The 24,351-nt window shown below is 39.4% G+C and overlaps 1 protein-coding gene across 2 annotated transcripts in view; it reads right to left on the bottom strand.

Annotated features, from left to right (window-relative positions):
- Window positions 1-24,351, bottom strand: part of LOC103477590 (neural-cadherin) — a 136,531-nt gene that overhangs the window by 25,312 nt on the left and 86,868 nt on the right. Inside the window, exons 13-20 of one of the 2 annotated variants that reach the window (XM_008430788.2) lie at window positions 19,434-19,683; window positions 17,805-17,932; window positions 17,530-17,716; window positions 17,093-17,236; window positions 7,931-8,214; window positions 5,020-5,649; window positions 3,279-4,275; window positions 44-137 (exon numbers count right to left, since the gene is read on the bottom strand). In XM_008430788.2, the coding sequence (XP_008429010.1) occupies window positions 44-137; window positions 3,279-4,275; window positions 5,020-5,649; window positions 7,931-8,214; window positions 17,093-17,236; window positions 17,530-17,716; window positions 17,805-17,932; window positions 19,434-19,683 (2,714 nt within the window). The remainder of the gene's footprint in view (window positions 1-43; window positions 138-3,278; window positions 4,276-5,019; window positions 5,650-7,930; window positions 8,215-17,092; window positions 17,237-17,529; window positions 17,717-17,804; window positions 17,933-19,433; window positions 19,684-24,351) is intronic. The other variant, XM_008430789.2, reaches the window with a different exon arrangement.

Genomic DNA, 24,351 nt, shown 5'->3' with positions numbered 1-24,351 from the left:
TCTGCAGTTTTTTTCAGTGTTTCATCAAATGCGATCAAATTACCTGGTTGGTTTGCCATCGAAGCGGTACACCTTCTCGCTCCAGTCATCGAGGTCAGGGGACTGAATTTGTCCAAGACTTGTTGTTGGGAGAATCCCTGTGAGGATGCAGAAAGTAAAGCAAGAAGAACAAGTTTAAAAATGCATTATGCATCCCTGTGGTACAGCCCAAATATTAGGAGTAAAGACTGAAAGCTTCACCAGAAGGAACAGGCACAGGTGACACCTTATTGGCACACATGGTCATGGTTAAATAGCGCATCAGGAACAGAGTCTCATTAGAATAACTTTCACTGTTTTTTCCCAGGAGCAGTAATGTAATCACTTTATCCATGAAATAAGTTGCCTTTTCAACTCACTTCCTGTTCATGTCCCTATCAAAGCTGGGACTTAAGCTGGAGTTAATTGTTTGCTTCATGACATGTTTTCGAGGTTCAGGGTGGATTCCTATTAGGAGGTTAATGTCTGCTCATGTGGAAAAGTCCCAGAGAGGAAATTCATCAAAAATACGCTACGGAGAACCTTAGTTTTCCAGTAAATTACAGCAGGCTGACAGATGGTACGAAATGCTAAATAAGTGATGGGGCTGCAGTGGGAGGCTGCGAGAAGTCCACTGTGTCATGAACAGATCTTGCAACGTGAGCAAAAAGGGCTCAGAAGGGTTTGAACTATGACAATCAGCTATGATTTGCGAGGGACAAATGTTCTCTTTCTTCTTGTGGAGTTTGTTAGGTACAAAATAATGCACTGAGGACAACATGTGGAACAGAATCTCAAAAGATAAACCCTTGATTCTGAAACGGCTCTTATTTTGTTGGTGTGTCTAAGAATGAATGCATCACTATGTGGCTGCATTACTAGACATGCTACTGTGACCCCTTTCCAACAGCAAAAGTTTTTGCTGTATTTATACAGTGTTTCCCTTTATATGCATTTTCTGACTCAGTAGATAGTAATATTTTTATGCTGTAATTTCAATTTGTCTGTTTATTAACTTTGGTTGGTACACCCATCCAACTGAAAAGTCAACTGACTTAACTTAATACACTTAACCCTAAGTCACTAATTATAAATAGCAGCAATGCTAGCACTTAGGTGTTCGATTAATATTATTATTTAGAAGCTAATGCTAAAGCACAACATGCTTTACAACCAAGTATAGTGTATTAAACAGGATCAAATTTGTTCTTTCACAATTTTCTGTCCGTGTCTCAGAAAGAGATTCATTGGAACAGAACTGAACACTTGTGTTCAGTTTTATAGTAGTTTTGTATTACAGCCAGCGAATAGAGAAGCATATATTACACCTCTGATCCACCACAGGAGCTAATCATAGAGTTACTTAAAATATATGATTTAAGGATGCAAAGCAAAGACAGCAGCAGCAGAAGCATTACAGGCTACAGGTGCAAACAGAGCAGAGACACTTTATGATCCTCCAGTGTTTGTCTGATCTGGAAAATGTGTCATCCAGCAGAATCAGATGCAGTTACTAACATTTTGTGGAAGGCATACAGCCCACATGAGGATTGCAACACAGAGCTCTGCCAAATATAAGGGAAATTTCTGACAGACATCTTATGCGTATTGCTCAGATCAATGTTGATCAGGACTACATCAAGCCTTTTTGATCCCAGCTACATGCTCTAAAAGCTCACACAACCTCAGAAGATCGACTTGAATGATGTAAACGATAAAACGATCAATAAGCAGGGGGGTTGTTGTTACATGTTTATGTCAGAACTGAGATCTTAAAGCAACTATAAAACCCTGTTGAGAAATTATTAGAAAGTCTTTGCTGAATGTTAGTGAATTGTATGATAAAAAGCATTAAAAATTACAGACTGAGTCAATACAACACCTTGTAAAGAGTTTACTTTGAAGGATTAAGGAAGGAAACACAAATATATCTTTGCAAGACTTTGCACTTAGTGGTTGACAAGAATGCACTCTGCACAAAATGCCAGTTCATCACGGGACCAACACAGAAAGACACAGGACAACCAACCATTCACATAAACATTCACACCAATTTGCAATCTTCATTTAACTTCCTAATGGTGGAATGAAAGTGGGGCAGTCAGAGAGAACACCCAAACTCCAAACTAAAAGGTTATTTAAACCCAAAGCTTGTACTAATAAAATCTACAACAGTGTGAAGCGTTTAAGCAAACTTAATACTTTGCAAAAAAAATCTTGAACAGATTAGGATACAGGGTACACAAAACATGTTCATTATATTTTTTGCACAAAATCGTTCTTATAATCTGATAATGAGTTTTTAGTCTGGTCAGGAAACATTTCACTACCATTGAGATGAACATTCACTAAAAGAATTAACCCCTTTGAGCCTATTTTGAGCTCCTTTCAAAATGAGCTATTTAATGGCCTCTTGTCACTTTAAATCCAAATGCTGCTGGCCCCACCCCCAACTCAACAATTGGGTTGCTAGGTGACCGGCTGGACTTTGCTGTGGTTGCTAGGTAACCTGCTGGGACTGGCTGGGGTTGCTAGGAGCAGTGCCTGCTGATTTGTGACTTTATATTCTAAGGTTTTTGGCTCTGAAAAACATTTACTTACTTCAATATATGGTTGGGTGTTTTTTTTTAAGCACTTGAGCTGTAAGGCGCACTATAAGGCGCACCTTCAATGAATGGCCTATTTTAAAACTTCTTTCATATATAAAGCACACCGCATTATAAGGCACATAGAATAGACGCTTCAGTTTGGGTTGCCGATTTGTTCCGTACTCTATTATTACACATCCACATTTGTAAAGAAGTGGTCCCCGAGTGCTTTATATAGTAGGCTGCCCCAGTCGTTGTTTCACTCACGGTGTTGGTGTTGTGATATTGTGCCCAACTGCTTTCTGGGTAACACAGACCAACAGACACGCTGCAGTCTCTGTCTCTCTTCCCCCGCCCCTCCGCCCCCCTTGCTTTAAATGCATTATCAAACTTTATTAACAAACCAGCGTTCTGACAACTATCCCAGCATGCACCGCGCGCTTCTTCTTCTACGGGGGAAAATGAAGTCGGTGGCTGCTTAGACCTGTTGTGGCTCAATATTGGTCCATATATAAGGCGCACCGGATTATAAGGCGCACCGTCGGCTTTTGAGGAAATTGAAGGTTTTTAGGTGCGCCTTATAGTGCGGAAAATACGGTAGTGTAAATCCAAATGGATGTATAAAAACATGTGAATTTTACAACAAATCAGATGGTAAAAAGCAGGACATACCTTCAAAACTGTAGACAACAATATGGGTGTGTCCAGGTAAGTGTGGATGGTCATTTCTATCACCGATGACAACTGTCAACGTGTTGGTTGAGCTCACTGGAGGAGAACCGCTGTCAATCATGAGAATGGGAAGGCGGTATTCCTTTTGGCGCTCACGATCAAAGCTGCGAAGAGCAGTGATGGCTGCGCTGCCATTCCGAAAGTCTGTCAGGTTAAAGTTTGTGGCATCGGAGGTTAGAAGCAGGAGTCGGATGGAGAACGGACCGCCGTTGGTGGACGTGTCTCGGTCGACGGCGTGGAGAAGCATGGACGTTTCATTCATTCGCACGGCCTGTGGAGCTGCAGTGTTCTCCCAAACAACAGGCTTATAGGCAGCCTCAAACTCTGGCCCATTGTCGTTAATGTCGAGAACAGTTACCATAACGATAGCGGTGCCAGTTAGCGGTGGGATACCAGCATCTGTTGCGAGAACCATGATCCTGTGCTGGGAGATTTTTTCTCTGTCCAGAGAATGCGCAACAACCACCCAACCAGACTGATCCACCAGGAACTGACTGTAAGGGTCGGACTCCTTCGAAATACTGTAGGAGAAGCGTCCATTTAGGCCAGAGTCCAAATCAGATGCTGTAACCTGAGCGACAATCGTTCCCACTGGGACGTCTTCAGACATGGCAGCCGACTCATAGAACTGCGGGAAAAAGACGGGAGCGTGGTCGTTGGAATCTTCTACTTGGACGAGACAGTAGGCCAGGCTGAAAAAGTCAGCATCTTCAGCCTTCAGAGTTAGATTAAAGGTCCGCTCATGGAGTTTCTCAAAGTCAACCTTCTTCTTCAGCTTTATCACGCCACGTCGGTTTACTTTGTCCGTCTCAACGAAGAACTTCCTTTCCTCGTCTCCGCCAACGATGCTGAAGGTGACAACAGCATTCTCACCCTCGTCTCCATCAGTGGCAGAGACCACAAGGACCTCGCTGTTCACCTCCAGATCCTCATTCATCTGGAAGACACATAAAGGCATTTTTTATGACAACTAATGTCAGGGTTTGTACACTTTTCCCACAGTGAAATTCAAGTACTTTTTCAAGCGTTTTTTTTTTTTTTACTTTTCCAGCATCGCAGATTGGACTATTCTACATTGTACATTCTATATCAGGGACAAGGTAAACAAAATTTAAAGTTTGTAAATTTCTCTCCTTCAGTCACCCTATGCACCTGACTGGTGTGAGAACAAAACACTAATAAGAAAATCCCCCAGTTTCAATAATGTTCAATAAAATATAAGCCAACCTTAATTTCAATTATACAGGTCAATAAGTCATTGAGTCATTAGGAATACTAAGTATTCATTACACTGAACCAATCCAAACAAATTGTGTTTAGGTCAAACCATCCTGCTTAAACACAATACACAAAGAAAGTCACAAAAAATCTCTAAAACGTTTTCTGGCATTTAGCAAATATAAATATTTTTTAAGTAATAGTATCTGACTTAAAACAAGAAACGTTTAGTCTGATTTGACTTCAGATATTTAAATAAAGATATTTATTTAAATATCTGGTTTCAACTGTAAATAAAGCTTTCCAAATTTAGGATTTTAATCAAACGTTAGATTACCTTTTATTCAAAACTCTTGAAAATGCTTGAAATTAATTTCGACGTTTTTAAGGACCTGCACAAACCTTGTAATGTAAATATTAGAAGACAATGACAGATCAGATGTCTTTGAAGAGTTTGACTCACCTGAGTGGTGTAAGCCCTCTGAGTAAAAATGGGTGGGTGGTCATTTACGTCTGAAACCATAATAGTGGCTGTTCCCGTCCCAGACAAACCACCGCCATCCCGGGCCTCCACCACCACCAGATACTTGTCTTCTGTCTCCCGGTCCAGTGAGCGGAGAACTGTGTAGATAGTCCCGGTAGTGGCATTTATGGAGAACAAGTTGAGGTTGATCTCATTGCGAATGTTCTTGATGATGCTGTAGGTAAGCATGGCATTCCTGCCTTCGTTTGGGTCGTCAAGGTCCATGGCACGCATCTCCATGATGGAGGTGTCGGCGGGGGAGTTTTCAGGCACTTGGCCAATGAAGCATCCGTCTACCTCTAGGGTTGGGCACGGAAAGAATGGGGAGTTATCGTTAATGTCTCGGACTTCTAGCAGCACATCAGCGAATCCTGTAAGCCCCATTCCGCCCTCGTCTGTGGCGAGGACAAGGAATCTCCAGGCGGGGCGCTCCTCTCGGTCCAGGCGGCGCTGGGCATAGATCCTTCCGGTGTGTTCGTCGATAGTGAACTCGCCTCCTGCACCCTGGCCATGGAGGGAGTAGCGGAGGGCAGTCTGGTCCGCTTCCTGATCGGGATCTGTTGCTGACACCTACACAAAAACAAGAGGGAAAAGGTGAAAAAGCAGCAAAGAAATCATTCCTCCCACTTCTTCTTCTTTTCTTTTGGTTGTATTTACCCAGAATGCCCTGTGCCGTAGTACACGTTCTGCTTTTGGAGCGGTCTCCGGTCCACTTTGTGTTCACATATGCATTCAAACCGTACCACAGTTCACTTCAACTGAACCGATAGCTAGATTTTTCGGCGGACCAGAGTTTGCTTTTTTGAGTCGCGTCAGAGTTTGATGCTCATTCACTTCTCCCCAAATTACCAAACTTTCTAGCCAAACGAACCAGAGTTTGATTAAAGCGGACTAAACCGGACTGATGGGAACATTCCTTACTTGATCGCAGTTGGCTTTAAGAAATGAGACGTCCACCATAACTGGATGACCTCAGCTATGTCTAAAAATAAACCTCTAATAAGCATTTTGCTCTTTGAGTGATTGCTTTTATGATGTATAGCCTTTCAAATGGGTATTGAATAATTGCAAAACACCAACGTTTGTTTCTCTTGAAAATTAATTGCTTTCCATATCAAAACTGTAGCAAAAGCCACACCTTTTATTTATGCTGACAATTTGTACAACAGCAGTACATTCATCACAATTCAATAATACCTTCCTTAATAAGCAAATATTTCATCTTGTTCCGTTCTTTCCTCATCACGTATTTCCTATCAAAACAGGTAAATTGCTTTTCCAGCATGTAGAAATGTCAAGCCCAGCAACTAGGACATGCAGCGGGGAAGTGATTGCAGCAGCTGGCCCCGCGCGCTGGGACTTCACAACACAGGAATAAACATTTCTCTGCTGCTTTGTCCTGTTTGCTTAATTAACCTGCCTTCCTGCTATCTCTCTGAGCGAGGGGACGAGAGCAGCAGCAATGAGTCGAGCCTTCACATCTGTCACCGAGACACACAATGCAATTAAAAGTTAATAGACACAGACAAAGGCAAGAAAAATGTACACTTTTACCCTTTCTTCTCCTCTTTTGTCACCAGAGTTTGTTTACTGAACCCTTTGAAGTCCTCCTCCCCGCAGCCTCCTCCCCCATGTCGCCTCTCCGCATCCTCTGACAACGTGACGCAGGTACACAATATTGAAGATGAGCAGCGGTGGCACCACAGAGGAGGCAGGTGAAGTCAAAAAATATTCATTTCAAATTGGATTTTCTTTTCCGTTCGCTATCTACTGAATTGCATTAGTGCACAGGGCTGAGAGTGCGGCGCGATGAGGGAGGACCCGTCCGTCGTGCGGCAGAAAGACTATTGAAAGCGTCAGAGAGGAACCAAAAGCACATCAAATCAATTCCAGCAGGCGAGGGGAAGCAGGCCCAGGTTGAGGACTGGGTGACACATGCGCCTCTGACGGAGATTATTTCTCTCCCCTCCCAGCTTCCACCTTTTTAATCTTATTTAGCTTGGCAGCACATGCAAATTATTGTGAATTACCGGAGAAAGGTGTGACGAAAGGTGGATGAGATCAACAAGAGAAGGAGGTCAACAGGAACATTTTAGAGGCAACTTTGAGGACGATGGTTACTTCCTGTTAGACTTTTTTTGGCCTAATATTTCACCTTGGAGTCTCTCTTACCAGTTTTTGTGTTAAATGCCGTCATACATGTGTAATGTGTTAGTGGAATGAATCTCTGCTGAGGTGTTGCTCCAGGCTAATTTTTAGCATAGCTAATGCTATTAGATTTTCCTCCATAAAACCTGATACATTTTCACATATTGTTCATATAAACATTAACATCTGAACAATAATGTACATTATGTATGTCTGGTCGAAGGTGATACTTTATCAGGTTTACATTTCAAATAATTTGATTAGGAATGAGTGAACATCAGATCTCCAGTTATGGCTAAATGATTTAGCATGACAATAAAAACATGTTAAACACCATCAAAACATTCATTCATTTCCTCACTTGCTTGTACACTTAACAAGGTCAGAGTAGATTACTCACAAAAGTGTATTATATGTTGCATATGTTGTTTTCTGATCTAGTAAATTAGGGTCTTAGGTTGTTTTCACACCCAATAGTCTGGTAAACTCGATTTCTAATTTCTCTCTCAAACAATATGTAGCTTTTATTTTAATGTGTGTTATTTATTGCAAGCATTATGTTATTTTCTTCCATTTTAACCATAATTGCTTCTGGAGGGGAAATGCAAATGCAGCATTTTTCATAAAATCGGAATAACTGGAATAAAACTCAGTATTGTCCATGTGATACGCCCAAAACAAATAAGCCTTCACATTCTCTGACCTCCAGGATGAACACAGGAAGCTGTGTGAGCTCCTCCATCACAGAGGCGTGATACTCCGTCTGACTGAACACCGGCGCCTCGTCGTTGCGGTTGACCACCTGAACCACCACCAGGGTCTCGTTCTCCCACTTCCCGTCAGAAGCGACCAGCCGCAGCTCGTAGCGCTGCTCCATCTCGTAGTCGAGCGGCTGAGCTACAAAGATGGTGCCCACCTCTGGCTCCACGTCGAAGGTCCCCATGGCGTTTCCTGAAGTGATCTGGTAGCGCAGCTTAGCGTTGGCGCCTGGATGGAAGGAACAGAGTCCAGGTCAGTTTGAGCCGTTTCAGTTTCTGTTTATTATTATCTGTGTATTCAAAGGTCAGTTGATGAAAGAGAGGCAGTTAATAATATATTATTTTGACATGATCAGAAAAAGAAAAAGAAACTTTAACCTTTAACACAACCTTTAACTTTTTGCCATTAAGGCCAAAAATGTCAAATTGATGACAGTCATGAATCACAGACTTTTGTTATTTTTATGTATTCAATAATATACTAAACCAGCGGTTCTTAACCTTTTTTGAGGTACCGAACCCCCCAGTTGCATATGCGCATTCATGCATATGCGGTATTCTGATTTAGTAATGTAATTATATTAGCTGTGTTACCACCCCCACACCACTAGAGGCAGTAGCAACCCCGAAAAGATGCGACAAAGGAGCAGAATTAGACTACAGAATTTGCTGAGGTAATTAAAGACAGAAGTTCAAATCCATGCTGAGTGGAGCTCCTTCAATCAGGGCTCCTCCGCAGCACTGATTGGCTAAGCAATGTAACGTGATCCTCTGCAGCAAGTGATGGCAAAGCGGCGTGTCATCACGACTTTACACAAGTGTGTCTTTACCTCCGCGGCAGAGGCTCCGCCGAACCCCTGAGACCGACTCACCGAACCCCTGGGGTTCGGTCGAACCCAGGTTAAGAACCAATGTATTAAACATATAACATTGTAATGAAGCACAGTAGTAAAATAATCTCTAAGTCATTGTCGATCCAAAATATAAACACACTATAAACTTGCACAGTTGCTAAGTAAATATTTTAAAACTTTTTTGTAATATTTTAAAACTTTATATTTGAAAATATTTTTCTTCTTAACTGAAGAAAAATATTGTCTTGTATCAAAATAAATAAATGTTTCTTAAAATCAGGAAGATTTTAAGATTTTTATTTAGTCTGTACAAATAAATCACAATTTCCCTACATTCTTGAATTGTGGACTGAGGACCGGAAATGGCCCCCCGGCCACCCTTTGGACATCACTGCTTTAACACAACCTGAGTTGCATAGAGCTCTTATTCTGAAACGTTACTTTTTGAATAGCATTGTAGGAATTGCTGGCAAAAGAAGATTATCTTTGATTGGCAGAGGAAACAGACACACACACACACACACACACACACACGCACACACACACACACACACACACACGCACGCACACACACACACACACACACACTGATGACCCATGTGGACAGCAGCAGCAGCAGGTATCACATCTCAGAAGAAAACAAGCATCTTCCTCACAGTGGGGCTCATTAGATGCTCACGCCTTCACATCTTGTCTGCATCAGACCCGCTCATCGAGTTGTGATGCAGTACTTCAGAGAACGTTACCTTGGCTGAAATTATTTTCACATGAATTTGATATTAAACCCTTAACCTAATCGCAAAATACAAGCATTTTTACCAAATACAAGCTTTGACTACCTATTATGTTACCATTTAAAGTCTCTTTCCTAAACTGAGACGAAGGTTTTAATATTTGATTTTTATGTAGTTTTGACTTCAGATTTTCCATTCTACTATACTTCTCAGTTTTAACAATTTGTTTGCTGTTTTAGTTTTTTTTTTTTCTTAGTTTCTTTTCTTAGAAAATGCTTAGTTTCAGTTGAGGTGTTATAAGTTTCAGTGCTTTTGTGAAACAAGTTTCATGGAAGGAACAAGCCTGAACAAAATCCCAGGAAACCAAAACAGGTTTTAGAAAATGTTAATGACCATACATTCCAGGAAAGTATTCATTCAGTAAACACAATAACACAGATCTTTTCAAGCAAACTGTAAGGTCCTGCTTTTAAAAATTTATAGAAAATATAAAAAAACTTTATGTCTGTAATAATTTTACCCTTAAAAATAAAAATGTCAACTATCTGTAGTGAGTGGACCACATCAATCCTGGTTCTCCAAACAGAATAAATGTCTCTGAATGTGAGTAAAATGTCCTAAATGTCTCATTTCAAACTATATATTTGAATGAAAATCTGCTCCAAAACTGAAGTTGGTTAATGATACAAAACTGATATCAGTCATCAGTTTAACGTTATAAATAAAAAGGTTGAGATGGATGCAACACTAGTTCACCCACAAAGACCCATTCATCTGAAAAAAATTAAAGTGATGTGATTCTTTTCTTTAAATATTGCTATTTTTAAAGATGAATGCATTATTGAGTGATGAATAAATCCCCCTCTTCCTCCTTATTCAGGCATTACTCCCTCCCATCCTTCCCTTTTGTCCTTGGTTTCTTGTCTTGTTACCTTGACTTCCTTGTTATCTTCCAAGCCTTCCCTCTAGGTCTTTTACTCTCTTTATTCATGCATATTTCCTTCTTTTCCTTAACTATTTTCTGTCCACTCAACATTTACATTTCTTATATTACCATTTCTTCTATCCTCCTTAGCTCATCTTCTGTCTTCTTCAGCTTTTCCTCCTCTTTTCCCCATCCTTTCGCTCTCCGTGTCTCCCCTGACATCTTGTTTTTCCTTTTATCTCTTTTCCATTTTCAGCTTTCTCATATTTTCCCCTCTTTTCCCATTTATTCTCCTCCCCATCCCTTCTTTCATTCCCTCTATTGGCCTCTCGTCTTCTCTCCTGATGGAGTGAAAAAATGCCAACACACACATGGATGAGGTAAACACACGCACACATGCGCGCACACACACAGAAGCATGTTCATAGCCCAGAGGCAGGTCTGTCTGGGTCCAGCTTGCTCTCTGTTTACCGGCACCAAGGAGACTTTAGGAGACAAACACCATCTGTGGAGACATGGAAGAGCTTCATTACGACATCGTGTGCTTCTGTGTCTGTGAGGAAAAGTTTAAGTGCACCGGTCCGTTTCGGCCTCGAAGCGCGATCTGTGGTGACATTTGAGCGAGCGGCTCGGTGTGCGTGTGTAAATGGGAGTGCATGTAAATGTGTGTAAGGGGAGTAGCTACAGCGGTTTTTCGCCTCCGGCAGCCTCCCTAATGATCAGCCTGGCCATATGGTGTTGCCCTCCTCACACGTACACAACAGCGCATGTGCGCACACACACATGCACACTAGGGGACAGGGTTGATTTAATTCACAGCCTAGCAGAGGACCCAAAATTGAGATTAAGGTCAGATCTCTGCTTCTCATGAGGTGGACCGGAGGGGAAATTCGTCCCTGAGCACCGACTGCAGGTCAACACTCTGACAAACTAAACTCTCCACTTTAAAACTGTGTAAGAAAATTCTGAACTGCAAGTTACCTCAAATGGCAGAAATTATTCACCAGGCTGTCTGCAGGCTTCAGTCAAAATTAAGACTTTTTAATGCCAGCTTGAATGAATTTTAAAACAGAAAAAAACTATTAATATAGGGGCTTGTATGGGCTGGCAACCAGTGGTAAAAACGAACGTCGTCCAGCCAACTGATGATACATTTGCACTTACCGATGATAGACGCAAAAAAGGCTAATTACCTAGCAAGGGTATATTAGCAGCTAGCTAGCTACCGTCCGCCTCAAATCACAGAACGCAATGAAGATGCCTGTGTGCACTTGAACTACTGCCTGACAGAAAAGCTACATATAAGATTTCAATAGTCCTGCAATGAAAAATTTTAAGACCTGTGATTAACATATTTAAGGCCCACTTAGATTTTTTAAAATAAGAAATTAAGACATTTTAAGGCCTTAAATTAAGGTTGACTAATTTAAGACTTTTTAACGATGTGCGTACAAGTTGTTGAAGTTTTTAAAAGTGTACAGAAATGTACTGCAGAAATATTACCTTACTCATTCTTAAGTTTTGAATTTTCTTTTCTGAAAAGAAATGCTGAACCCATTATGGTCCGGGTGGGGAACTAGTGAAAATTTTAACAACTCACAACTCACATTCCTTTAAATTACTTATTTTGCACGGTGTGTGAAATACAGACACTGGAGAGCAATGTGAAAGCAACATTTATAAACTGACTGAAAAGATGTGTTAGATGAATTTGAAGCAGAAGTAGATGCTGTAATGAAGTCATATTGGGTGGCGGATCTTCTTCTCATCTATTACAGTTTTATTTCTTTCAACTGCTTTGTACTAGAACTAAAAACAGTGATTTTTGTGAGGCAGATGTTTGCAGTGACATGACTTCTGGTCAGCATGACACGACCAGTTACTTCCAATCACACATCCCTTATTATCACTCCACCTCTCTGCTGCGGTAGATGCTTGTTCGTGTTTACTAAACCCCGAGGCGACACTTAACTGAAACACTGAACTCAGCAGAACTGATAAAAAGCCTCTTGATCTCATTACCCGACACTCTTAGTTCGGCACATTTTCCACTAGGAGGACCAAATGAAGCCAGAAAACACGACGGGCGACGAAAGCTGCTGCATCTAATCAGCTTTATGGGGAGTGGGGAGGTGAAGAGGGGTAATCTACACCCACCCCTCGCATCCCCTTCACCTCACCTCTGCTAATTCCAACAAACACTGAATCAAGCTGAAATGAATGCAGGAGTTTGATCTAAAGTGTCAGTGTGTGTATTTCCGCTGTAAACGTGTTTGTTGTACCTAGTTTATACCAGGGCTGAAAGGTCACTGGTCCTTCAACACCTGTCAGCTTTAACAACAAACTGTGCTCATAATGTACAACACACACACACACACACACTGAAGAAGCCAAGGTGACAGTACAGCTGGAGGATAAAACCTTCAGTACATTTTATAGCTCATCAAGTCTCAGTGTGCGGCTTTAACTCTTTCAGGAGTTTGATTCTTCATCCTGTGTGACCTTCAGGAAAACATGCATCCAGCATTTACATCAGAATCAGCACGTGTGTATGGGAAACGCCTCAAGCCAAGAAACAAACTGGCTCACTGGTCAGGCAACCTTGAATTTAATCACAAAAGGAACAAGATAACAAATTTCTTCCTGTAGTTTGAGACACACCAACTGCACTCTGTGAAACTATCTGCTTCATTGAACATTTTAAGTCACAAATGCCCTTGTATTTTAGAGGGATTTTAAGGTACAGCCCAAGTATTACATCCCACACAGAAATTTAATGGAGAGGTAGGACGACCTGAGCTAGTTTTTCATTAGCACTTTGAAAACGTTTAGCTCCCCCTAAATGTCTTTTTCCAGCTGTTTTGAATATCTACTTGAATAAAGTTCAACATCTGGGTCAGGTTTTGATAATCAGCTGTTAAGAATTGTTCTAATATTTAGACTCTTATTTTGAATGCTCTTATTTTGAAGTGGCTGAAGACTGTTTGTAGTTCCGCTTCCTCTCCACACATTCTCCATTTTTTCCAAGAAACTTAATTGAACAAATGTCAAGCACACAAACAAACAAACAAACAAACAAACGAAGCATGTAGAAAACTTCAACACAACCAATAAACAATAAATGCATCGTTTTGAGAGTCTTTGTTGACCAGCACTGACCCCCCAAGATAAAGAAAGAATATTTTCCCATCAAAACATTCAACATGTAGAATGATTGCTTAATAAACACAGAGTAGTTAATATTTTTGTAAAGGATGCATAAAAAAATGAATACAGTAGCTCTTAGATGCATTTATTTTTCAGTTAAGAAATGATTATTCTAAAAAAGACTAAAACAATGTGGAAATTCCTATTACTGTATAACTTTATTTCTGACAAAGCCAATAAGTTGAGACTCCAGCTTTTAATTTTAGTGACAAATGGTTGACGCTAAGCTAATCTTTTATTAAACATTGTTTGCTTTTCTTATCTATTTGCGATTTATTTCTGAAAACCTCAGCTGCACCATGAGCCTGGGACTAAAATGAAGCAAAAACATTAAACTCCATCTGATTCTCTCACGATCCCTGATCCGGTATCGTCTGTGTTTTTGTCACACCAGTGACTGCATGTAGGAATTAAACGGCCTGCGGCTCTGGACCACTCGGGAGCACAGAGACCAACATCAGCAGAAACAGACGTCTTAGCTCAAACGTCCCCTTAAACCTTCCTAACTGGTGGCTGGATGGTGAGACTACTGGGATTAACTCAAACCTTAAATCTGATCCTCGCTGAGTCAGCAATGGGAGTGTCAGACAGAAGTATCTGTTTGGGATTTAACTTGTTTTCGAATCTCTATCACTTCTCTATAAGAAATAATGTGTGTTTTTCATCATTTTGGCAGTAAATTAAACAAATTCACTGGCCTGATTGTAAGTCAAACCTGAAAGGTCAGTGATCTGCTCCAAATTATAAATGTTGAATAAATAATTACTATCAATTATGCAATTTATGGACTTCTATAAAGCTGCCCCTCTAAATATAACCAAAAATCATAACAATACAATCACATCTGACAGTTTTAGACTGGATGTCATGAACACTGGCCTCATTTTTTAAATATAGTTTTAACTTATGTAATTGACTATATTCATGAAAGGAGAAAATAAAAAATGACAAAGTCAGATCTGGATTAACATCTATTCAACTGGTGGGATACCTGAGGTTAAATAATTATAAAATATTGATAAAAAAATTATAATTTCATTTTACATGAGTGGACTGAATGTTAATGTCAGTTTTTTTATTACCTGTAGCTGAATGATGTGTTTTATACTACATGTTTCACTAAGGTTTATTGGTTTTTGTCCTAGAAAAGTGCAACCAAATGCTATTGATGCTTTCTCTCCATAAAACTAAAATGAAATCCTGCAGTATATACATATTTAACCAACACAGCATGTGTACTCCGCTGCGCTCCTCCCCTTATGCCTGTTCTCTGTCTCACTCAGAGTAATAAGGAGCAAAAACAAAAACTAAAAAGCAAAGATAAACAAATGCAGCTCCGTTCCCATTGTTTGTGCTGAAGCCTCATTAGATGTAGTTTGTAAACTCTTCATTTTTAATGTATGTTTATGGACCTGCCCGTATGTTTTTAATTCTTAGTTTGTTACAGTGCTTTAATCCTACTAATCATTTCATATAATATTTGTTTTACTAATTTTGCAAATTAATCTTGCAGCATTATCGCATTTTGATCGTAAATTACTGTCATTTAACTTATTTTATTACAATGATTTTATATTTTGTTTTGGCTTTGTTCATCATTCAAACATTTTTAAAGTATACTTTACAATAAAAGCTGAAGTAGACATAACTACATGGACTGTGACAATAAAAAAGAAGGTATTTTAGCCACAGCTGTGGTCTGTTTATAGTCCTGAAAAGATGCACAGTGCCAATTAAAAGTATTCACTCCCTTGGACCAAATCAACAAAATTCTAACTATTAAGTAGTGTTAATCATGCCAAACCCAATTTTACCTTTTAAATCTAATAACTTAGTTAAAAACTACAAATATTTGTGACGACTGATGAGATGAAAATCTGAAGACTACAGAACAGGATTATGTGTATGTGGCTAGCAGTCAATAAGAAAACCATAAATATGAAATATTAAAGAAGAAAATAAGTTATGAGACGCTCACCAGCTTTACTCCACTGACAGCCTTAGTAAAGAAAGTCTCAGAGGTTGGAACCAACACCAAACAGCCGTAAAAAACAAAAGTATGGAGAAAGAGAGGATACGCTTTTGTTTTCTGATGTTTTTGTCCTTTTTCCTCCTGCTGCTTATTGGTTTAGAGCGGAGGAGGAAGAGGAATGAGGGACAAACATAAACAAAGAGACAAACATCAAAACTGTCGACCTCAAGGGAGCAGCAGCGCTCGCTAACGAGCTGCGACAGCGAGAGAAGAAGAGGGAGGAAATGCGCGGAGGAGGTATGGAGAAGAAAACAAGGAAAGGAAGCGAGGAGAGGAGGAGGAAAGAGTGGCAAGACCACAAGAAACGGGAACCTGATTTTTTCAGCTAATTTAAGGCACTAAGATAAAGTTAGCACTTTTAGGTCCGTTTTATGCACATAAACATAGCACAAAAAATTGCAACTCCACCAAAAACGCCTCATGCATCTTCCTGTTACTGACCAGAAGGAGGCCAGCTGTACACAACAACAGTCCCAGACTCAACATGCAATATTTATAGTCAGACACTAAAACCACACACACTTCAACCTTTCTCCTCCCAGTTCATCAGCTGCATTTGTGTCATTTCTGGCAACACATTTGGCTAAATAATTCACTACGTAAACTGAGTTGGAATACAGTAGAAATAGAGTTATTACATTAAGATGTTTGTGTTTTAGTGCTGCCTCGTAAAGCAACACTTTATTCAGACTGTATATATTCAGAAACATAGCATACATGCAAGTAATGTCTTATTACAATCACAACTTATGCTGTATAAGGACATGTCAGTTTGCTTTCACAGCTGTGTGTCTGTGTTTACGTCTTTTTTAACTCAGCCAAGAGCGTTGACTGTCCTCCAGCTAGAGAGGAGTTTATTTTCTGCACTGAATCAGTTTAGGACCTTAATGGGAAAGAAGAGAAAGAGGCGTAATAAAACCAGACCAAAGTGGTTCTGTGTTACTCCTGCAGGACAAGATGACCGGATCAGTGGGCCTAGCAATCATTTCTATCGGTCATGATGGTAACAGGAAGCAAACATTTCTACAACTTTCATTCTGAGACGGTCTGAAAGTAAAAAGTAACACCTTTAAAAAAAACCTGAAAGGGCAGAAATGTGTTGTTAAAAAGTCTGGTAATAGAACAAAACAATGGAATAAATAAGAAACAAAAGTAGGAAGAGAACAACAAAATGAAAAGATAAAAGAAGAGCAGATGAGATTAAGGTGACACATGAAGGGAATAAAACTCCAGTGGTAGAAAAAAAGATTTATATAAAAGAACAAAACAAACAATGGGAATAAAAACATAATTTGTGTCACTTTGCCACAACTGAGCAGAGATCGATCCAAAAACAAAGCCAGATTCAGACTAACCTTCATCCTCGTCGTTGGCTGTGACAGTGATGAGGACGTAGCCCACCTCCTTGTCTTCCTCCACACTGACCTCGTACACCGGCTGGGCAAATGCCGGCGCGTTGTCGTTGACATCGGTGACAAAGATTCTGACGTAGGCGGTGTCTGCGTGAAGGAACAACACAGAGCCTCTTAAATCATCACTGAATTTAGGACCTTCAAGATGCTGCTGCATCAAATGTCTACATTCAATTCTTGATTTTCTTTTAGAAAAGAAAATGTACCCTAAAAGTATAGTTCAAATAAGACAATAAAAACCCACGAAGAGTGTGAAAAAACCTCTGAGTGGCACTTTTAAGACATTAATAGCATCATAGTTTTCACGTTGATGCCAAATTCTCTGTATCTTTATTATGTGTATGCAGTAAGTGAATGAGATGATGACTCTGGGGGAGTACCTGTGTTGGGCTGGCCCTGCTGGCCCGGTCGGGCCGACTCGGAGCCATCCTGCGACTGCACTTCGATCAGGTAAGAAGCTTTCTGCTCACGGTCAAAAGAAGCACGAGTTACTACGACGCCGCTGCGGGAGTCGATGCTGAAGTACTGAGAGTCTCCACTCTCATCCTTCAGGATCGTGTAGTGGATCTGAAGAGAAGACGCAGAGAACAGGTCAACAAAGTAAGAGAAGAGGATGTAAAAATTCAGCCCAGGGATCAGAGTAAATGCTTCTTACCATCCCATGCAGGCCCGAGTCGAGGTCTGTCGCTGAGACCTGAGCGACCGATGTGCCAATCTGTGCTCCTTCAGGAACCGTGGCCTCGTAGGTGGATGACAGGAAGAAAGGAACATTGTCGTTGACGTCTGTAAGAGAAAACAACGAAAAAAAGAGCAATTCATTATCCCTAATTTTCCTGAATATTATTATTTTTCAGAACATAAACTGTTGTGTCTACAAAAGCCGATTAAGTTGGATTTAATCCAGACCAACTTTTTGGTTTGTGCAGCATTTTACTCCGTCAGAGACGATCAAAGAGCACCAGAAATGAATAACAGAGAAACAAGCAAAACAGAAACGTCTTTGCTCTGAAGTTCATCAGAAAAGAAAGTTGAAATGGGTCTCTCCTTGCAAATAAAAATTGAGTTATTAGCAAGGAATTATCCGCATAACACCCTGAAGTGTCCACAAAGAAGCTTGTCAGCTCACTTTCAAGCTCCGCTAAACCAATTAGAGCATCCAGAGTGGGTTTGTTCAAAGCCAGTCAAAGTCAGGAAGTGTTTTCTCCTCTTTTCTTCCCTCCACCCACCCGCCCACAGATGCTGATTGAGAAATGAGTCACTTTGGAAATGAGGCAGCATGGAGCTCACACCGTTGATGTTTTTCCTCTTTTCTTTCTCTGCCACAGACGACCGACGGAACCTCATTACTCTCAGTCCTCGTCGTTTTCCAGGGCTGTCGCTCATTACGTCTGAGCTGCTCCTACTGATGGCTTCTGCTCTTCACAGATAAACTGTGACTTTTCACATGCAAGTGAATATGCAATTACTTTTATGTGGCTCAAACTGCAGTAAATTAGAAAACGGGGGTTCTGGATTTAAAAACAGAAGATCAACCGAAATAGATTTTATTAACTGGCCCATTTGTGCTATGCTCACGTGAGTTCATCAAAGATTTAGTTTTTGCCATTGCATCTTTTCATTCTAGCTGATTGTGGTTTGGAAGACATTGAACCTTAAAAAACACTGACATAACACTCATAGCTTTATCATTTTAGAGATATATCTGACTCTACAAATACAGCTCCAAAGTCTTTAATAAATTCATTTCTTGCTTGTATTTATTAAGATAGTATGCTAACGCTAACATGCTTACTTTGTTGTGACATAATTTTGATCATTAAGTTTGTAACATATTTCAGTTCGGTTCTAGTTAACAATGTGTAAATAAAGCTTAAAGAATAATGTTCGTCTGCTGCTTCATAATCTTTTCTGTGAACAATGTGAAATTAACGATAGACCAGCTAACATCTCCACACAGTGAGCAGCACCAACCAAAACAGTATCTTTTACCGTTAATGTAATTGTACAGGGCAAAACACACATTTTTTTGGAGAAAACTCTAATTGCTTAGGTCAATACCATAACATGCATGAACTATAAAACAGTCTTGTAAGGTAAAAATAGGCTGTAATTTAAAAATACTGACTGTCTGGCTTCTTGATTAACAATTTGAATATCGCTGACATAAATAAACTATCTCATCAATTACAGGCATCCAGAGTTGAATTTGATGAAAGGTGAAAACACAGCTGAAATCCTTCGTTTGCAAAACCATTTATGTTATCCTCGCCTTTGCCATTCTTACCTGTCACATTGACGTAAACAGTGGAGAAGGATGCGAGAGGCACGGCTGCGACGTTTTGCACACGCACCCTCAGCGTGAAGAAGCGTGTCATCTCGTAGTCGAGGTTCTCGGCCACCAGGATCGACGCCGAGCTGTCCACCCGGTTTGGTTTGATGTAGAAACGCACCGGCATGTTGGTCTCTGGCACCAGGCCTTCCTCCAGGTTGTAGGTCACCCTGGGATCGCCAAGTGGAGACGTTGCCTTGACGGTCTGATTAGAAAAATAGATTTTATTTGTTAAAAGTGCCAGTAGCAAAAAACATGTGATCACAGTTCACTTTGAGGTTACCAAGTTCTGCTTTTATGCTCCTCACATTCGATGCTGCAGGTTGGATCAGCTGGTATATATATAATGATGATATATATAAACTGTTCTTGTTTAAATAATGTACTTAGTTTATTATTTGATGTGTGGTGGATATAGAAGGAGAGGGGCCTTAACTTAGACTGAATGTATTCAATAGTGCTCAGGAAAAATATGAAACGTCTTTATGGCTCAGCTTCTCTTCTGTGTATTCAGCTTAAGCTTTGAGTTCATATTAAAGTCCAGAAATAGAGACAAGTTCCAGTTTTTCACTGCGAACCTCAACATAATTCATAGAGAAAATCAAGCCAAAGAGGATTCGTGACGATGCGACGCAGCTGGTGTCGTCTTTACAGCCCTTCATTATGAAATACATCCAAAAGCTTCCTGATCTATTATTACAACAGAAAAATTCACTAAAATACACATCTACATTTCAAAGAATGCAGGATTTTAGTGACCAGAGCAGAATTTCAGCCCTTTTATGGAAAAAGCACTTAGAGAGAAACCCTGAGCGCATCATTTGCTTTTATTTTTTATGTAGTAAGCTTTTGTGTGAACTCCTGTGAGTTTAAATTGTCTTAAGTTGGTCATCAACTAGCACAGGAGCTTAAACTGATGTTGCTTTAAGGTTAGATTGATGCAACTACTGGCTGACCAAGAGTTTCAAAGTTTCAAGGAAACTAGACTCTCATTTCCACCATGTAAGAAAAAGAAATAAAATCCCAACAAGACGTTATAATTTAGAGTTAATTCATAATTTTCACTTTCAGTCCTAATGTTGAGATGGAAAGTCTTAATTTTGACCTTCAAACTCATAATTATGTGATATAAAATCATGAGATTCTAAGTGATAACTGAGATTCAAAGGCCTAATTTTGAGATAGAAAGTAATAATTTTCACTTTCAAAGGCATAATTATGTGATTCCAAGTCATAATTAGGAGATTCAGTCATGATTTTGACTTTCAAAGGCATAATTATGAGATTCAAACTCAATTTAGATTTTCACTGGTATAATTATGAGACAGCCTCATTATAAAATTCAAATTATAACTAAAGTTCAGTTTAGTTTTCAGATTAAGAGCCATAATCATGAGATAGCAGAGTGAGGCGTCTTTAAGAAACATAGTGACTGTGTAATGATGAGTTCATGTTATTTTTATATTCTTTCCATGGGAGAAATGCCCCTAAAGTCACAGATTATTGTGTCTGTGTGCTTGTTTGTATTTGTGAGAGAAGGTTTTTAAGTATTTTGTCCTTCAGAGATTCCCATCCATGCTGCGTAACCAGTTTCCATAATTGAGTCAACTCACTTTACAGTTCAGCCTTATGACCTAAGCAGCACAAACACACACACTGACAGCGTTGGAAACATAATTTAAAGCAAATGTCCATTAAAACAGTGTAAAGATAGTATGTGCATCTGAATGAGACAACTCCTGGTTTCCTCTCTGGCTGGCAGGAGGAGACTCCAGAGGAGATCCAGATCTACGTCTTCTGTAGCAAATCAACACAGAAACCATCTAATTTAACAACCTTTAAAAAGGTTTATTATCATTCTCAATAGATCTACTCAAATTATACATTAGAATTTCCTAAACCTTTTAGAAAATTGATGAAGGATGATGCTGCTGCATTAAAATTTGACATCTTTTACTAAGGTCTCAGCACCATGTAACATAACTTCTATCAACATTAGACAATATAAACACTTCACCTTGTTTATCTGTAGATCATTTGTGGAAGGTGCCCCAGTGTGCAGTCGATGTAAAATCATTTCACTTAAAGGGCATGCTTAATCTATTTCAGCACAAAGAGTTGGTGCGTAGAGAAACTGGCTTGTCAATTGAAAAAGAAAACATGACCTCCAAGCAACTCCATATATTCCTGGAGTTAACATGCCTTCCCTGAGTGAGAAATGCTGTCAACATCTTTAAACACCAAAACCCTCTCAGCCCTCTCCTTCCAAGCGACAGTGACTCCTGTGTCTTTGTTTTCGACTTAGCAATTTGGAGAAACAAATGCCGTAAGAAAACACAGAGATTCCTGGTTATAAGGTCGGCTCATAGTGGAATAATAAATTAACGTTAGATAACATGACTTATACGCCATATTTGCTTCAATTACTTCCCCCAACATGTTATTTACATCGCTTTATATTCTTAAATAGGTTTTCCTCTTTAGTTTGATTCTTAAAAAACCATTTAGGTTGAAGGTGTGTTTGAGTTTCCAGGTGAGAAGCCGTGTCCTGACATGTTGGTGCAGCGCGGCTCAGCCCTGCAGAAGGCCAGGGCAGCGGAGCGTATGGAATCAGTGTTAATGAGGAATCATCTCATTAGACATCACTGCAGTGTGCTGAAGCTAAACTGATCAGTGTCTGCCATCTTCTCCCACACAGATTAATGCCCGTGGAAAAATGGCTAGAGATGGCTGGCAGCTGGTGCGGCTGGTGCTGAGACTGAGGCAGCAGCTGGAACGCACTTCATCCTTTCAGCTTCACTGCTAAAAGTTAGTCGCTTCAAAATGCTGAAGCAAGGTAAGTAAGGTCAAACTAAAGTTGTCCCTTTTATTTTCAACCTTTAGTTTCATCTCTCATGCAGATGAGTATTGTGTTTTGCTTGTTGAGGGGTCTAGCAGTACACAAAAATAAATACTTTGGTCCTAAAGTTCTGGTTTGATTTGTACTTCAGTTTTATGTGACTGGATGGAAGGAGATGCAAAATGGAAGAGAAAAGCTGATACCTGAGTGAGATATGGGTGACTATATGATGAATTACCAGTTAACTTCCAGAAACAAAAAAAAAAGAAGCACTGAACTAAAAGTAGAAATGCTTAAGTATTTTTGTAGTTTCTGTTTTCCATATTGTTTCATAACAAATTTTTTTATGGCTGTATGATGTAGCAACATTTCTGCAATGGTGGGCACACTTCCACTAATCTGCTAATTTGCTAATAGCAGAGCTAATTTTTAACTTAGCACTACAGCTAAGCTTTTTTGCCAACTTTGAAAACATTTAGTACTCTAGATAAATAGTAAAGCACTAATTTACTTGGCTGTTTTATAAACTTTCAGTTGAATAAAGTACTGAAGTTTTGGTAATCAACTGTATTTCAGAAGTGGGTGAAGAAAGTTCACACAGCAGATCTGCAACAAGACAATATGGAAAATCTTAATTCATTGTTTTTTCATTTTACATTTTAATCATGAAACCTGGAAGTAGAGTGAGGATCATCTTTGATAATTTTGTTTTCTCCTCACTGTACAATCTAATTCTTACTTTATGTTTTCATAATTGTATTTTGTTGGTGAAAACCTGCTTTTGCTTGCCTGTCACTTTGATGCTGGCACACCTTGAGTTTCCCCACTGAGGGACAATGAAGTTTTTTTCAGCAGTCAGCTTCTTAAAAAAGCAGATCCTGGAAAGCAAAACTGGGCTGCAAAAATGAAATATTATAAAGTTAAGCTATAGCTAAAAGTTCCTGTTCCATGAGAATGCACAAACAGGTTGGAGAAGAAAGCAAGAGGAGGAAGTCAACTATTACACCCTGAGTGGGAGATGACAACAGCTTATTGATATGGAGATTTAACACAAAGCACCTTCCACCACTGCAGCATGTTTCTCCCTCTGCCTCGTTAACAATGTGATTAACAGACCTTATTAAGGCTGCTAAATTTAAAACAACAGTTTCTCCTTGGTGCAATAACTCACTGCAGAGGAGACGAAGGAGGAAGACAGAAGGACATATTTCAGTCCTTTGAGTGATTTATGTAAGTTGTCAGATCTGGTATATTATACATTTAATTAGCTAAATTGATTTCCTGCACAATGGGTATTGCTACCAGAGTATAGGTTTAGTGGTTGTTTGTTAGATTCTCTTTTAAATGGCAGACAGTAGCTGCTTTTACATTTATCATTTAATTGTGCAAATGAGAATAATGAAAATAAATCTGCTTAATGGAAACAGTCAAATTTTGAAAAAACAAACAAGAATTTTGATAGAAAGTTCTTGTGCTAGGATGAAGTGATTTTTCAGGCGTTTTAAAAATTAGTGCATTTCACAAAACTGCAAACACTTTTTTCACATCAACCAGTCATGTAATAAGCAATGTTGAACAACTAGCTGTGTTTCCATTACAAATATGCTGAAAAAAACAAAATTTTGCCATTGCTATATTCCTATTAAATAATGAACAATATTAAAATGACACTTGAATAAGTTTGTTGACGTAATAAGTCATTAAAAAGCATGTCGTCTCATGATCCTCCAACCACTTCCTCTTGACTTCTTTGTCTTCTCCGACAGAAGATGCATCCAGTTATTGATCACTTATTTCTACACTTCTATCTTCTTTTGCTTTCTTTTTTTATTTTACATTGAACAAAGATTTTGAAAGATGGAGCACAAAACCCATACCTCAAATCAGTGTTTCTTTTCTAAGATTATTATATTCAAATATAAGTTGAGAAATCTTAAAAATGAGGTTTTAATTGTAATAAATGTTCAAATTTAACAACTGTTCAAACAGAAACAATCATTAATATTCTCACAACTCCTCCAGGTTCCCTGGTTT

This window comes from Poecilia reticulata, linkage group LG16 (genome assembly GCF_000633615.1).
Source record: "Poecilia reticulata strain Guanapo linkage group LG16, Guppy_female_1.0+MT, whole genome shotgun sequence".
Lineage (NCBI taxonomy): Eukaryota > Metazoa > Chordata > Actinopteri > Cyprinodontiformes > Poeciliidae > Poecilia > Poecilia reticulata.
Note: the sequence above shows the minus strand (reverse complement) of the source record. Positions and strands in the feature narration are given on the sequence as shown.